The sequence below is a fragment of the Colossoma macropomum genome, unplaced genomic scaffold, assembly GCF_904425465.1.
Source record: "Colossoma macropomum unplaced genomic scaffold, Colossoma_macropomum, whole genome shotgun sequence".
Classification (NCBI taxonomy): domain Eukaryota; kingdom Metazoa; phylum Chordata; class Actinopteri; order Characiformes; family Serrasalmidae; genus Colossoma; species Colossoma macropomum.
The window spans coordinates 29,616,880-29,633,794 of record NW_023494800.1 but is presented as its reverse complement, the minus strand read 5'-3'; the positions used below and the strand labels follow the sequence as shown (position 1 = coordinate 29,633,794).

General features: G+C 38.9%; 1 protein-coding gene across 1 annotated transcript in view; it reads right to left on the bottom strand.

Annotated features, from left to right (window-relative positions):
- Positions 1 to 3,555: 3,555 nt before the first annotated feature.
- LOC118820680 (corticotropin releasing hormone binding protein) overlaps positions 3,556 to 16,915 on the bottom strand; it is a 14,689-nt gene continuing 1,329 nt past the window's right edge. The window contains exons 3-7 of the mRNA XM_036589085.1: positions 16,486 to 16,643; positions 9,305 to 9,515; positions 6,104 to 6,246; positions 4,866 to 4,983; positions 3,556 to 3,977 (exon numbers count right to left, since the gene is read on the bottom strand). Of these exons, the coding sequence (XP_036444978.1) occupies positions 3,823 to 3,977; positions 4,866 to 4,983; positions 6,104 to 6,246; positions 9,305 to 9,515; positions 16,486 to 16,643 (785 nt within the window). The 3' untranslated portion in view covers positions 3,556 to 3,822. The remainder of the gene's footprint in view (positions 3,978 to 4,865; positions 4,984 to 6,103; positions 6,247 to 9,304; positions 9,516 to 16,485; positions 16,644 to 16,915) is intronic.

Here is a 16,915-nt window from a genome sequence, read left to right as displayed (position 1 = left end):
GCAGCTGCATCACCTCTGAGCGCGCGCCCCCCGCGGGGAGTTTCAGATCGTTGTCAATTAATCCCGCTAAAGTCTCTCTGGCGCGCGAAGGTTCCGACCGGGCTAATGCACGCCGCGACCTTTAATCAAGCGTGAGCCCGCGCGTCTCATTAAAACCTGCCGAGAGGCGCGTGACCCCCATCCCCCCCCCACCCCCCCCCCAGTTTACAATGACTGCTGTAAAACAACTACTTTCTCTGAAACACGTCTGATGACTGATTCTCAGGGAACTCGTCCTAAATTGTGATACCCCCGCCCCCCACCACCACCACCTTCATTTACTGAATCTCCACACGAAAGTAGCTTGTTGATGTTTATGAGGAGATTATATATTAAATAATTCACTGCCATAAAGAAGGAGAACGTCAACATGGAAATAAGTAAGTTTCCGAAACTGGAGTTCAAAACCTGATTATAAACTAAAGACTCCTAACAACCACCTGGAAGACCTGGTAGACCACCATAACTTTGCAACATTGCAGTTAGTATGCTGCCATCATGGTGCTTCCTAGGCCTTGTGTATGAATTGAGTTTGTATTTTTCTATTTTTATTTATATTTCTCAAAGCACATGCAGGATGAGGTTCAAAGAGGAAAAGTATTTGCAGGGTTAGAGGCCAGTTCTGAACCCCAAAGCATCGAATATATTACCTTAATGTTATCCAACACAAAAACAATGTATAGTTCAACAGAGCGAGCTCCAAAACAGGATTTCTCCACTGTATGGCTACTTAGTTAACCAAATAATTAAGTTGGAAAAGCCTGAATAGTGTGCTTGCACTTTTCTAAGCAATCTGATGTATGGTATTGCACAGCGGACGACAAACGGACGATTTTTAAGGTGGCACTGGCATTATGGTGACAGTGGATTTAAGGCGGCAGCGAATTTAAGGCATCAGTAAATTTAATGTGGCAGTGGATTTAATGTGGCAGTAAAATTAAGGTGGCGCTCTATTTAAGATATCAGTAAATTTAAGGTGGCTTTGAATTTAAGGTGGCAGTGGTTTTAAAATAGCAGTTGAAGGTAGCACCTAGCAACACATTGCCATCTACCTTGGATACTGTGGCAACCACCTAGAAACATCTAAGCAACACTTTAGTAACCATTAAAAATTTTCCTGACCACTCAATAAGCCAGATAGCCCCCCCCCCCTTAATTATATGTGCCCAAGGACTGATAACTTGAAGACGCAGACCTGATGATAAGCAGAGCTCTTTATAATAACTGTTGAGGAGGGATATCAAAAGAAGATGCCTGAATTATTTCATATACACCGATTCTACCCAGTCCTGGTCCTGAAGATCCAGCACCCTGCAGCCAGGTAATGAAGACCTTCAGAAGCAACTGAATAGTAGAGTCAGGTATGTATTACGACCCTTCAGTGCATATACCTGTTTTTGCTGCCTTGGCCTTTTGTCTTCGTCTTGTCCCACCTATCCTTTTACTAGAGCTGCATCCCAAATCAGGGGCTGCGTCCTTCAGAGGCTGCTTTTGGAGACCAATCATGTCACAGCGGCGTGACTAGGCTGTCCCATTTCAAAGGCTCCTTCATATGTGGCCAAGAAATGCGCCCTTCTTCTCCATGGCAATAAAGGATCCACCCATTGGATCCTTCACCAGCCAACATATCCTGAGGTTAACTGTGTGGTGGTGAAGATTCGAGAACGTGGCGGCATCAACAGAGGAGCGAACGGCGGCTGAGGAGACACTTTAAATGTAAGCATTGGGTTTAAACTGAGTCGAATAGCGAATGATACAAATGTTAAAAAAGCCAATGTGGTCTGAAGCTAAACTTACGCTAAACTTTCGTTTGTTTTAAGGAGCAAAGAGCCGACAGAGAGAAGCATCTCCAGCTCTAATAAATGAAAAAAATAAAATAAAATCAAAGTTTCTAGCTCTTTAAACATCTTTAAAGATCTTTTAAGAAATTTAAAGAACTGTGAAGGATGTAGCCCCTGAATTGGGACACGGTGTAGGACCTGCACGTGCAGACTTCTGATTGGCTGCCTCAGGGGGCGCTATAGCTATAAAAGGGGTCTGGAGTGCTCTCCCACCAACCAGATCAAACCCAGCACTTTGGTTTAGCTTGTCTTAATCAGCCTTCATGTTTCTTGTAACTCTTGTTCTCTAAAGTCAGGGGTGCCCTGTTTTCTTAGCTTCCATTTTCTCCTGGTTTGGTTCAGGGTAGCTGTCTGTATCTTTCTTTTCATCCTAGGTACGTTAGCTGATTTTGTTTCTAGCTGGTTTTAGGCGATAACTCTTCCCTGAAGACATTCATCTCCTTTTATTATATCTTACTGTACTGCATCTATAGTAGACGGCTAATGTAAACAACTTTATCCCTTTTCTACTATCTCGCTATGTTGCATTTAAAGAATGGCAACTCTGATTGATGAAAGGAATAAATGTTGACATTTTGCTGTCTTATCTGGGTTCGTGGTGTTTGGTCTGGCGGTTGGGTTGGTGTTTGGCCTTATGTACGACCTCTTTTAAAACCCCTAGACCTATGAGGTCATAACAGGGATCTGAAGTCTCCAGGATGGTAGATCTCCAGGACCAGAACTCAGTGACCCTGTTGTTCAGCAGTTACTTAATTCCCTGTATTTTTTTCTTGCAGGGCACCATCATGCTTCATTTTAATTTAAAAGCCATTCAAATGGACCCCATACAACAGGTTGGTTTCTGAACATGTTTGCAAGTCTGTATTTGGTAGTTGTGAGATTATTAGCCTCTTGATTAGATATTTTACCAAACACAGTGAATACTATATGTGTATATTGTGAATAATATATCACTGTTTTCGGAACAAAACCTTTTATCTCCAAAAAGTAACTTTACAGGAAAAGGAATGAACCTACTTTACTTTTAATGTAAGGCAAAGGAACCAGACTTCTTTCCAAGTCATTTTGGGTTGTTTCGTTTGGTCCGTTCATCATGAAATTTACTTACAATGTAAAGAACAACAGGTATTTTTATATTATGACAAAAACAGAAAAACGGAAAAAATGGACATACAAGGTTTTGTTCCGACAGCAGCGATATGCAAATATTTTTAGAGATATTTTGAGATAATTATGGAGCTCTTTGAATTTCAAGGTGTTTGTTTGGCTTCTGAACAGGAAGCCCCACCTGTTCTCCATTATGGCCCCACCTAAAACGAAATCCTAGAACCACCACTGGCTGAGAGCTGCATCAATCATAATTGTCCAGCCTACACTTTTTTTTTTTTTATGCAAAATATTCTTTCAGTTGGAATACAATAAAATGAGATTAGAAAATCCAGTTTGCTTTGCTCATGCAGACTGATTTTATTACAAAAATTGTTTAATACAAATAAATACAGACAATAACAATTCTTTTTTTTCTTGTGTGTCCCCCCCTACAGAACGTAATACTCATGTCACTGTATATACCGGCAGCTTATCATTCATTCTCTTCAGGTAAACGAGAGATCTAGAGCAGCGGGTCCGGGGCAGGGGTCCTTTTTTCACAAACATAAAAATACCCATCGAAACATTAGCAGTGAGCACAAACACACGATGCGTCTTTATTTCTTTAGTTCACTTCAGCCACAGACTGGATTTCACAAGCTTAGAGAGGAAATGAACGCAAAAAAAAAGGATGAGGTATAAAATAAATAATCTCTTCTGGAAATAAAAATGTACAATAAAGACCCGAGAGGTTCTGAAATATCAGCCTCCAGTTAGCCTGGAACCCAGTGATCAATGCAAGGACACTAAAAGAGAGAGAGAGAGAGAGAGAGAGAGAAAGAGAGAGAGGCCATTATCCGCTTAAACACAAGTCCTCCACGCTGTTCCCCTTTAGTTTCTGCAGCTCCTGGTGGTCCAATAGCCGGTACTGGAAGGTGACCCGGTTCACAAACTTCCCGCTGGACACCATCCTGACCACCGTGTTATCACAGCCTACTTTCAGCTGGGCTGAAGGAGGAACACATAAACATACACACTTAAAATGAAGGCTCTTCAAGGGTTCCTTAGTAAAGAAAAGCTGTGTTTGCTGGTCATGTACTGGGCTAGCATTTTTTAGTTCTGCTCAAAATAAGCTAAAATTGTCACTACTGACACAGTCACTACCGAAACAATAACTATTGCATAAAACATGCAGTCAGGCCAATTGGACATGCTGAATTGCCCCTAGGTGTGAGTGTGTGTGTGTGTGAATGTGTATGTCTGTCTGTCTGCCCTGCGATGGACTGGCAAGCTGTCCAGGGTGTATCCTGCCTTCCACCCAATGACAGCTGGGACAGGCTCCAGCACCCCACCGCGACCCAGAAGGATAAGCGGTTTAGATGATGTGTGTGGGTGTGTGTTTCGGTAGTGACTGTTTCAGTAGTGATACATTGTTTTTAAGTTCTGACAAATGTGTTTCAAGTTCTGCTTAAAAAGAGCTAAAATTGTCACTCCCGAAACAGTCACTACCAAAACAATCAGTAGTGAGTGTTTCGGTAGTGACAATTTTAGCTCATTTTGAGCAGAATTTGAAAACACATTTGGGACTTTTGACTTGGACTTTAGACTATAATTCTTTTGCTTTGAGTGACCCTCCACCTTAATTATGATTATTTTATTAAAACTAATGATTGAACATTCCATTTTGTCTCTAAGAAAAAAATTAAAAACAGTACCGAAACAATCACTATTGAAACATTTGGTAAAGTTCGTTAGTGTTATGATTTTTACTTAGTTTTTACATTGAGTACCACCTGACAGTCACACACTGGACGGTCTGCCCATGGTAGAGCAAGATAGGCAAGAGGAGAGGAGGAAAATGAGAGAGAGAGAGAGAGACTGATAGAAAGAGCTCACCTGGTCCATTGAATGAGTAACAGAGGTCTGCCATTGGGAACATTTTGGAGGTGTCAACCCCATTTCCCCCCAGGAGCTCCACAAAATCCCCTGCACCCGCACAGCCAGGGACTGAACGCTACACAGGAAGAAAACAGATCATAGCGGTCAGCCTCAGCACCAGCAACCAAGATTCAGGTCCATTTGAGCAGAGGCGTCAGCACAGTTTGATGATTCTCTTGCTTAAATAATAGTACACAAAATATATTTGTGTTGTAGTCATGGCAACCCCTGGTTGCTATCACCACCACTGTAAAGACATCTGAACCATTTCACACCAAACCACTCTGAATCACTCTGTTTACAGCTCACACTCAGTTATGGAGAAATTCTGAACATATATCAGTGGAATTCCCATAAGTCACTTTATCTAAGGAAATTGAAGCATTGTTTATTGAAACAAGCTACATTATATCTTCAAACAAGTACAAATCATCGTATACTCTTGTAATACTCTTACAACAGTCTCACAATCTCAAGATGCCTGAATTTAAGATGTTGCCAATGAATCATTTTTGTAGTACAGTTGAGGACAAAGTTTAGGTTTATTTGGAAGGAGATCAACGAACATTACCGGACCCCAGTGCTCCAGGACCAGGACTGAACTCCCCTGTACTGCCGCACATCTACCCTCCTGCAGAGCTCAATTCCAACACTAATCTCCTACACCTGATCCAGCTAATGAGGGTTTTCAGGGCCATCTGAATATTTGAGCCAACTGAGATGGATTAAAGTTGGAAGTAAACTCTACAGGGTGCAGGATCTCCCGAGATAAGGTGGGCAGCCCCTGATCTAAGGAACTACACAATTGATTCAGTGGTTCTGCAATAATTCTGCAGAGTTTATCTTATATTTCCAGAGATCAACTGGTTGCAAGTTCTGGTCCTGGAGAACCCCTTCCCTGCATACGTGTGATGTTTTCTCGGCTGTAACCTCATCCAACTGATCAGCTAATAAATATGCCCCTCCAGATGTGCTGGAAAGGGGTGAGCCAGGAGCGGGACTGGGAAACACTGGACTAGAACCAGGTTGTTGGAAGCTAAGAGGTCATTAACTTGAGCTGAAAGGTGCTGCAGTTGGTTAAGTTCCACTGGCTTTTGAAGCAAAAGCCTAGGTGTAGAACCAGAATTCCACCTGGCTTTTTCTGCTATGTCAGCTGAGTATGTTGGCCAGAAGGGTGCAGATCTGTTGCTACGCACCTTCAGGTCATTGTGGTGTCCAAGGCTCAGCTCTCCGATCTGGATCTCCACCGGGTAGATGATGGAGTAACTGCAGTTCCTGTGCTGTTCTGGAATAACCATACTGAACCTGCCCTCTGGAGTCTGAGAGATTACATTGCATGCTGGAGAGAAGGAGAGAAAAAAAGATGGTAAGATGAGAAGAACAAGGTGGAAAAGTGCATCTAATTCCAGGCAGGTTCAAGCAGTCCTTGCTCAAGAACATCTAACAGGCAGATCACACCAGATACAGGGCTTTTTGTATGAGTATCCGAACTGTGGGTGAAATCTGCTTGAGCTCATTTTGAGTTCTGTGGGCTGGAACTACTCAGAACTGTTCACACCAGTGGGTTTCTAGAACTCCTTCTTTAATAAACATGGTTCTGGCTCCTTAGCCAAGCCTTCACAAGTCAAATGAGCTAGAGGCCCAGAAACATAAGCTGCCCCAGAAGCTAGTCTGCAGCTGAGAAGGTTCGGTTCGTTTTCCATTACGAAATTACGGAAGGGTCTACCAAGGCTGGTTGCTCTCACATTTGGAAAGAAGTCGGCATGAAACTGGATGGAGAAAAAACAGTTGATGTGAATGATAATAAGCTGGCAAACAGTCTTGTGAGTTAAAACGTATACTTTCTTAGACTTGAATGCAGTTTTATGAAACTTCGGATAAAAAGATTATAGACGAGCGAAGAGTGTTAAGGATATTCCAGCAGCGTCATCAAAAACTCTCAGAATATTGCTGCATTTCTCAGCTGTATTTGGAAGATCCTTTAGATTAGAACAGGCTACGATGACACGGTGGTCTAGAAATGCAGCCCACCTGGACCACAGCCTAGCTTTTGGGATATAGCTACAATGTCCAAAGCATTGGGTCATGGAGACACAAAATGAGGCCTGAACTGATGATCAGGGAAGATTTAACCCTTAGAAACCTAAAATTTCGGGGAATTTTTTGGTATTTTTGGGTCAATTACAAATACAATTGCAATTATAAAGTATTTACATGAAACAGTCACACATGCCATATGTTGTTATTCTCAGGAGACCCCGGGCTACTCAGGTATACCATTATTTGACATAAATGCTAACAGAAATTTGATATCTTTATGAATTTGGGTCATTACTGATCAAAAATTTATCTAGCACCTGCTAAATTTTGAATTTTTTTAAATTAAAGAGATCTTGAAAACAAGTGGAATTGTAGTTATCTTTTCAGAAATTGTTAGTCTGGAGTGTCTGTGATCTGAAAGTGCGATAATTTTGATGGTGATTCATTCTGTTGGTTATTATGAGTAAAAATAAACAATTAGCATAAGGCGGACATGTTTTTTAATTGATTTTCTGTCCTCTTGGATTCATGCTCAGTGCTAAAACTCTGATACACAACAAGACAGGCTTTATTTTGAATTACAAATTGAGTTGCATATTTAATATCAGATATTTTTAATACTCAAAATCAGTGTAAACTGAAAGCCGTTTGTTTATAATATGAAGGCTAAAAGCAGAGATGTAATATAACAGTAGTGAGTGGGGTTTGGGTGATTTTGGAGCTGATCTCTGGCTGATGGATGGTCACAGGTGGATGAAATCACTCTGGATGGTGAGGCAGAGTCTGATGAGTGATCTGATGTGTGAATCATGTCGCTGTTTTAACCCTTTGTTGGAACACGAAGGCCAAATAGCAGAGCAATAATATCAGGACTTTTGGTGATTTTCCGAGCTGAAATACTCACTGATGCTTGCTAGTTAGGGGCGGGTCTGCTGAATGTTCTGCTATGTGGATCATGTTTGTATCTTAAACCGTTCTGAAGTTATGAAGTGACCTACCGTTGTGCCCAGGTCCTAAAGGTTAATCGATTCTGTTGTAGAACTATTATACTGCATACAGTTAAGACTATAGTAATCAATGTTTTCACCGCCCTAATTTACTGACTTTATCACATCAGGTAAAGCTTTCTTTTAGAGTCCCTTAAGTTCTAGATATTAACCACATATGAATAAGGTACACGCTTCAACGTACTAGGTATTTTACTATGTACTTTATCAGGCTTAACCCCTAAAATCCCAGTCTTATTACATACTAAGCCTTATTATTCAGTAACTACAGGGACTTCAATGCAAACTGGTTGAGCTGTTCTAAGGTTATCGAAGTGTGTAATAAAATTATGTACAGGGGTTAATAGCTAGAACCCGTTAGTCATTTCAGTGTATTTTTGTTAGACTGGTTTGGAACATACCATCATTTTACTCCAAAATAATTACACAGCACTTGTGCCCAACTCTTACCCAGTTCATATCTAGAACTGGTTTTGAGTGTAATTTAGTTCAACTGTCTTTGAACTTACCATGATGTAACCTGATATGCTTATCTGGAGATTATACTCCACCCTTGCTCAGTTAATATCTAGAACCAGTTTTAAGTATAATTTGGTTAAACTGTCTTGGAACTTGCCATGTTACCCAATATGCTTATCTAGTACTTTAGATATTGTACCCCTCACTTATTCAGTTAATATGTAGAACCAGTTTTGAGTGTAATTTACTTAAACTGCCTTGGAACGTATCATCATGTTACCCAATTTGCTTATCCGTTACACACTTGCTCAGTTAATATCTAGAACCCATTTGGCATTTCGGTGTAATTTAGTTAAACTGTTTTGGAACTTACTATCAGGTCACCCAGTATGCTTATCTTGTACTTTGGAGATTGTACCCTGCACTTCCTTAGTTAATATCTAGAACCAGTTTTTGAGTGTTATTTAGTTAAACTGGCTTGGAACTTACCATCATGTTACCCAGTATGCTTATTGTAGATTGTACCACACTTTTACTTAGTTAATATCTAGAACCCATTTGGCATTTCAGTTATTTAGCTAAACTCTTTTGAAACTTTCCATCATGGCACCCAAAATAATGATCTAGTACTTAGGAGACTGTACCTCACATGTACCTAGTTAATAACTAGAACATAGGGGACTGTAAAAGAAAGCATTATCGTGCATCCTTGTCACATGATTGGTCACATGACTCATTGGGATATCGGAACATAAAGTAACCCATGATGTCATTCTATGTTCTTTAATTTCTTAAAACGCAGCACTTTATGCTAGCGTTAGCATAACTGGGAGCGCTGTCTAATTACCAAGTCGTGTTTACGACGTCACGTCCTGCAGGAGCTCTACTTACGGAAGGGGTTGAGGACTTTTCGGAAGGTGATGGTGAAGCTGCTCCCTGATTGGTGAAGTCTGAAGAACACCATGGCGACGTTCTGAGAGGAGCGCACGATTGGCTGAGCCTCTCCGCTGTCGCAGTAGTCTGAGTAGCGCTCGTAAAGAGGAAGAGGATGGTCCTGCGAGCTTGGGAACTTCTCGCCCTTCATCACCCAGCCGTCAAACACCTGGACGGATGCGAGAACCGGTCACTTTGGTCAAATTCAATTCATTTGCTGCTATTTAGCTTAATTCAATTCCGCTTTATTAATTCATTACTGCTGTCTGATTACAGCTGTGTAATTCAGTTTATCCATGGCTGGTTTTTCCAGTCTAACGATCCTGGTGTTCAGAGTGAGAAGAGCTCCAACACATAACACCGACAAATCCAGTTTAGCTCGGACCAGTTCAAACCAGATCAATCCCGTTAAAGTTCACACGTTTAATTGAACACTAAAGGCTCCAGTGGACCATGGCTGGAAACCCCGAGCTGAAGACAGAAGCTCTGCTCTGCTGTTGAAATGAAGTTTGTTAATTGAATTAGTTTGATTTGATTAACCTGGTTTCATCTGATTTAGCGTGACGCATGGCGGCAGCTGTGGTCGTCGTTCACGGAGTAACTGGAGTACAGATATATCAGATACATCCTTCCACGGGAAGAGCTCTTCTCGTTTGGTCTGTTTGTGATTGCTGTTGTTTGAGATGTAAGTCAAGCTGCTGATTGAGGCTCATGCATGTTTATATGTTCACCAATTTAAAAATTCAGTGCACAATTCAGTGTTTGAGATGTAAACAGAGTGATTCAGAGTGGTTTGGTGTGAAATGTAGACTCGGAGTTCATTACAGTGATAGCAAGTTTTCATGGAAGCTGTGTACAAACTGCTCCGCATCTGATTCGTGAATCTTCAAAGACGTGGAAACGAACAGAGATTTGAGCGCAATCAGCTTCAGTACGTGAAATCAAGCGCCAGCATACCAGCACCTCATTTACATCTCATTAGCATAAAACTTTTTTTTTCAGGTTGTTAAACTATAACATGAGTTTGATTGTACAGGTAGGCCAAAGACGATGCTGATGAATAACAGACCAGGGTGTCACTGCTGTCAGAACAAAACCTCGTATCTCCAAAATGGTAACTTTACAGGAGAAGGAAAAAACTTACTTTACTTTTAATGTAAGTCAATGGAACCAGAATATTTTCCAAGTCATTTTGGGCCGTTTCTTTTGGTGCATTCATCAGGAAATTTACAGACAATGTAAAGGAAAACAGGTACCTTCAATTTATGTCAAAAACTGAAAAACAAAAAAAAAAAATTGAGGTTTTGTTCCGACAGCTGCATCTTAAAAATAATTACTTACGATCATTTTAAGATCAAATCTGTGCATAAAAATTGGTTTAAAATTAGATTCACAACACAGATATAGACATTTTATTTACTATCCAGAACCACCAGTGAACCTACACGAGTCTTCTGAGTTTATATGGAATGTTGATGATGGAAAATAGTGGAAAAAATAACATTAATATTAAATATTAAATAACATAATAAGGCCAAAATCTTCTCAAAACTATCACAATACAATGTCTTAAAACCTCAGGCAGTGAATTCATAACCATTTCATGTAGTAACTTTCTGTGAGGGAGGTTTTAGAGGTGGACGTCTGGTTCCTATCAGCACTACTTTGACTTGGTAAGGTTCCCTAAAAATGAGAACCTCTCTGAAAGACATCTTAAAGCAGAAATTTTTGAAAGTCAGTGGTTACCTGGTTAAAACGGTGATTCAGTCCCAGTCTAACATTGTAAATTTTAGTATTTCATGTTCATGCGTGTACCCTTGTGAAAGAAAAATGGATTTAAGTGCACTTTTCAAAAATATATTTAATGCCAAAGTATATACTTTTATGTGAATTATGTTTAGAGTTTAATACATACAGAATGTATTATTTTAGAACAACCTTTGTCAACTTAAGTGCATTTAAATTGTATTAAATTAGGCTATGATTAAATTAATATTAAGTGCATATAGTTGTGTATTTGGGTGCTTTTTTCAAACATCTTAAGTTGCACTTAAGTGGATTTAAATATTGTAAATACACTTTAGTGCTACTTTTTGAGTTACACTGCAAAAGAAATGCACTTTAAACTATATTTCAGGATCACTAAATACACCTAAAACATATTTAAGTTCACTTTTATAGAACATAATTAAGTATACACCTAAATGTACTATTAGGAATAACTAAACATGACTTGTATATACTTAGATTATACTAATTTGATGTTGAAATACATCTTATGTGCTAAAAATTAGCTTTTCTGTTCTTATGTTGCAATGAAGTTAACTTAATTGTTAAGACACGAAACCTACTACATTTAAAACATATTTTAAGTGTATTCTCAGGTGTAACCAATACCTATATTGGATTGGTGGTTAGTTTGAGTTATATTGCTATTAAAAAACATTGCTTTACAATATACTTCTAAATAATTCACTTAAGTTTAAGCTTAAGTGTGCTTTAGTACATTAGGAAGCACATTTATCCGTGTGTATTTCTTTACAGCACACGAAAGTAAACACACTTTAAAAAGTTCTTCAAAGGGTTCTTTAGTACAGGCAGTGGTTCAGTTCTATATAGAACCATTTCATGCTTAAAATGTTCTCTGCAGGTAGAAATGGTTCTTCAGAGTGATAAAGAATATGTTGTTTTTGAAAATGGGTCAATATATAAAAAGTTCTGCTATTGTTATGATGGTGCTTGTAAGAATAAAGGAACCCTTTTTGGTGCTATCCAGAACTATTTTCAAAAAGGTTCTATTCCATACCATACACAACACATATTCCATATGTGAAGAATTTTACCATGCAGAGAACCATTTAAGCATGCAAATGGTTCTGTATGGAACTTATAGCTCTAAATAGAAGTATTGCCTTTACTAAAGAACCCTAAAGAACAGTTTTATGTGTGTATCTATCTTTCTTTGGTACTCTACTCCCTATTTACTTTCAGTTCACTACTGATGTACACACTTAAAAATACGTTTTTAAGGGTTCTAAAGTTCTATATAGAACCATGAACACTCAAAGAACGCTCACTTTTATAAAACTTTTATACAAGTGAACATTTTTTGGTGCTATATAGAACCCTTTTTCGAAAAGGTTCCAAAAAGCACCAAAAAAGGTTCTTCTATTTTACAAGCTTGACATTGTACAAACAGAAGAATGATTTTTGGTGCTATAAAGAACCTTTTTCATAAAGGTTCTACATAGAACCATCTATAGCACAATCTCCATCAGTCTGAAGAACCCTTTCAGAATGCAAAAAGCCCTTTAACCATGCAAATTGTTCTCTGAATGGTCATGGTTCTATATAGAACCATTTTCTTTACAAAAGAACCTTTGAAGAACCATCATTTTTAAGTGTGTTCTACTGGTGTTTTCACGTATGCTTCTTTGTCACCAGGCTAGGTTTACACAGTTGTTTACTTGTTTGTGCGCTGTTTGTCTCAGCATCTGTGACGAGGCTTAAACTCTGCGTCACTGTTTGACCCCCTCGGACCTCCCGCTCACGTCTTAGCCTGGCTTAGTCTCTCCTAAACACACGCGCACAGAACGCGGCTCACGTCTGATCCTGTGAGGACACGGCAGGAGATCTGGAGGTGGAACCGGTTTAGAGTTAATGCTGCTTTCAGGTGAAGGTAGAATCACAGTCTGATCTCAGCGCTTTCCATACAAACACACAGACAGATGCTACAACAGAGCCGATACAGGCATGATACACGCCCGGCACCGGCCTACACGCTTAAAAAGACGGTTCTTCTATGGTTCTTTAGTAAAGACAACGGACCTTATTCACCAATATCTTACTAAGTTTGTTCCTAAATGTGTTCTTGAGAAAGGTCCTACGAAAACATGTACGTCAGATTCATGACGTGTTCTTAAAGTGCAGAACTGTTCTCACCTTTGTGCTCTTGAGTGTGTGTAGATTCTGTTCTTACCTAAGAACCAATCCCAAATAACAGAACACTGGAGAATGTCTGGATCTTTCAGAAAACTGTGGAACTGTGTTTAAGAAGTGTTTAAGATTTCTTAAGAACGGTTGGTGAATGAGGCCCAGAGGTTCTATACAGAACCATGAACACTCATAGAACCGTTTGCATGCTTAAATGGTTCTTTGCATGGTGAAATTCTTCTTCAGAATGTGTTGTATGTGGTTCTACATAGAACCTTTTTTAAAAAATAGCACCAAAAAAGGGTTCTACTATTGTTACAAGCTTAACATCGTAACAGTAGGAGAACCCCTTTTGGTGCTATATAGAACGATTTTCAAAACCATACATTCTCCTTCACTCTGAAGAACCATTTCTCCATGTAAAGAAGCATTTAAGCATGTGAGTGGTTCTTTGACTGTATATGTATATAGAACCACTGTCTTTATTGAAGAACCCTTAAGGAACCATCTTTTTTAGGAGTGCATGCTTTGCTTATTCTCACTCCCAACACACTCACATCAGGTCAGTAAAAAGCTAACGAGGCTGACTGGCTGGAAAGAATGTGAATGTGGACGCATCTGAGTGACCACTGTGAGAAAAGATCGGTTATTCTCATAAACATTTTATCGATTCATCATTACGAGTTTTGAAAATGAATGTTTTTTGAAAATGAACTTTTCCTTTAAAAAACATAATGTTTTCTATTTTCTGCATATTATACAGCCTTATGCAAATTTTAGGTTTGTGTTGATTTTCTATGTGAAAATGAGTCGACACCTCTTTTACATAGAACTGCATATTTTACTGCACAATTACTGTTAATTTACTGAACACAACGTATTTGGTAAAAAAAATAATATTTGCCACAGTTTTTATTTGATGTTTAATATTTCCCCATCTGGTAAACGAAGCAAATAAATAGAAAAGTTACCTGTAGAACTTATTTTCACCAACAACGTGTAAATTGACCGGGGTGCTCAGACTTTTGCAGACGGCTGCGCAGTGATGCCTGAATGATTTGATTGGCTTTTTGTAGCATTTTCCAGTATAAGCCACCAAATTCTCATTACCGCAACACAGATTTTTATCTTTGTTTCTTTTACTTTTAGCTCTCTTTTTGTAACCTGTGGATTGTTGTCAGACTAAGTACTTTAAGGCTACTCGTTAGAACAAATACATTTTACAAAATGTAGTGTTTCGCACTTTTACCTCATTACCGCAACTTTTTTTTTACTCGTGGCATGGAGGATTATCTAGAGTTTGCAAGTAAAAATTACAGTTAAGAACAGTTAAAAGTCATTTCGTAAGAAATAAATATAGATAATGTCGGTAATGAGATGTGGATAATGTCGGTAATGAGATCCGTTGCGGTAATGAGAATGAGTGTTAAAAATGAAATTTCACTTTGCACCGAAATCGCACTGTTGTTGGGTTTAGTCAGTGAAGTTCAGTCAGTTGTGTTGTTCTGATGAAATTAGCTTAGTTAGATTTACTTCAGAAGTGTTTTTGATCAATGTCATTTTGTAACATTGAGTAAAACTCCTCTTTGTGTTGTCTTTCTGTCTGTTGTGTGGACATAACACAAACCTGTTAGACCAAGTATTCTAAGGCTAATCACGATGACAAATATATTTTACAAACATTGTTTTGCAATGTTACCTCATTACCGCAGCTTTTTTCTATTTTTTCTAGAGTTTGCAAGGAAAAAATGACAACTCAAAGAACAGTTAAAAGTAATTTTGTAATAAATAAAACTAGATAAATGTTGGTAATGAGAAACAGATCTGTGGACACGTTGCGGTAATGAGAATTAGTGTAAAAAAAAATGAAATTTCACTTTTTGCTGTAATTGCTCTGTTGCTGGTTTTAGAGTCAGTAAAGCTCAGTAAGTTGTGTTGCTTTGATAAAATTAAGTGAGTTGTCAGATTTACCTTACGCTGTAAGCCCGGATAAGTTGAATTTACGTAAAAAATTTGAGGAAACCAGTTGCCTTAAAAAATTAAGTAATGTGTAATGACAACTTGAGTTAGAGTAACTATCATTTTTGAGTTAGGCTAACATAAACATACATTTGTGCAACTCGTAAAATCTAATTATTTTAATTGAACGTCTTGAAATTGCAATTTAACTATACGTTTCATTAGGCAATTGAGACATTTTTTTCTAGTGAAGTGATATTAGTCACTTTGCCTAACACCGAAGGGTTAACCTTTACTGTGAACATGGTCACTGACCAACACAAATGCCCACTCATTACCAAAGAGAATGATAACCTTCACTCTTAGCCAACAACACAATGTCAGACAGCTGAGTAAAACATATATAAAACACATACGCCTGAGGAAAGGCAGTCTGGGTGGATCAAAAGCTCACTGACAGTGAGTAAAACAAACGGAAAGAAACACTCAGTATGCAAATAGATGGAGCCAGGAGCCAATGGGAAAGAAATACACATTTTATCTAATAAAATCGTTGTTAAGAAAACAAACATGTAATTATATTTCACAGCTTACTTAGCTTCACTCAGTTTCACACATTTGTTCAGCAACTTTAAAGAGAAACAGTTAAAACCAGCAGAAATGTCGTCATTTTTTGAATATGGGGGTTTCAAAGTTGCCATAGCAACAGACTAAACTAAATAGCAAAAAGTTAATTCAACTCAAAAATGTCATATGGGTGTACAAAATCATTCCCTTAACTTAAAATCGTTGAGCAATGTGTGGGATATACTGAGTTTTATGTACAACAGACTTAATTTATTTGAGTTAAAACAAAATGCGGGCTTACAGTGTATAAGTGTTTGTGTGGTCAGTGTCATTGTGTAACACTGAGTAAAACTCAACATTTTTCCTATTGGCTCCTGCATCAGCCATTTGCATGTTCTTTTACTCGTCCTCTCTGTGTCGTCTTTCCCTCTGTTGTGTAGATTTAACTTAAACCTGTTAGTTTCTACTTTAATTAGTACATATTACTCAACTCAGCCATCGAGTGGAACCGCTTGACTTAACGTTTTCAAGTATATCCAGGAATGTTTTGGAGTGCATACAGAGCTCTGACTGATGTACTAATTTACATGAACATTGGCTGACAGTGATGCAGTGGACAGTAAAATGTGTGTATTTCTGTATTTATGTGTTGGTGTATTGATGTATTGATGAGTGCCCACCTTTATGAAGTCCCCTCCTCTGCAGTCGATGTTGACGGAGTCGTACTCGATGCTGATGATGTCGGTGGGCTCGCCGATGAAAAAAGCCGCACAGTTCAGCTGCGGACGGTCCGCCGTAAACGTGAACTGACCCTCGACCGCCACCATGTCCAGACATCCTGAGAGAGAGAGAGAGGGAGAGAGAGAGAGGGAGAGAGAGAGAGCTTTAAATCATTGAGGAAGAATAGAGCGATAGAAATAAAATCCACTACACTCTTTAAAAGGACGGTTCTTTAAGGGTTCTTTAATAAAGAAAATGGTTGTGTATAGAACGATTAACATCGAGAAGAACGCTTTACACGACTTAGGAGTTCTTTACATCATGAAAGCGTTCTTCAGACCAATGGAGAAAGTGCTGACTGCGGTTCTATATAGAACCTTCTTGAAAAGG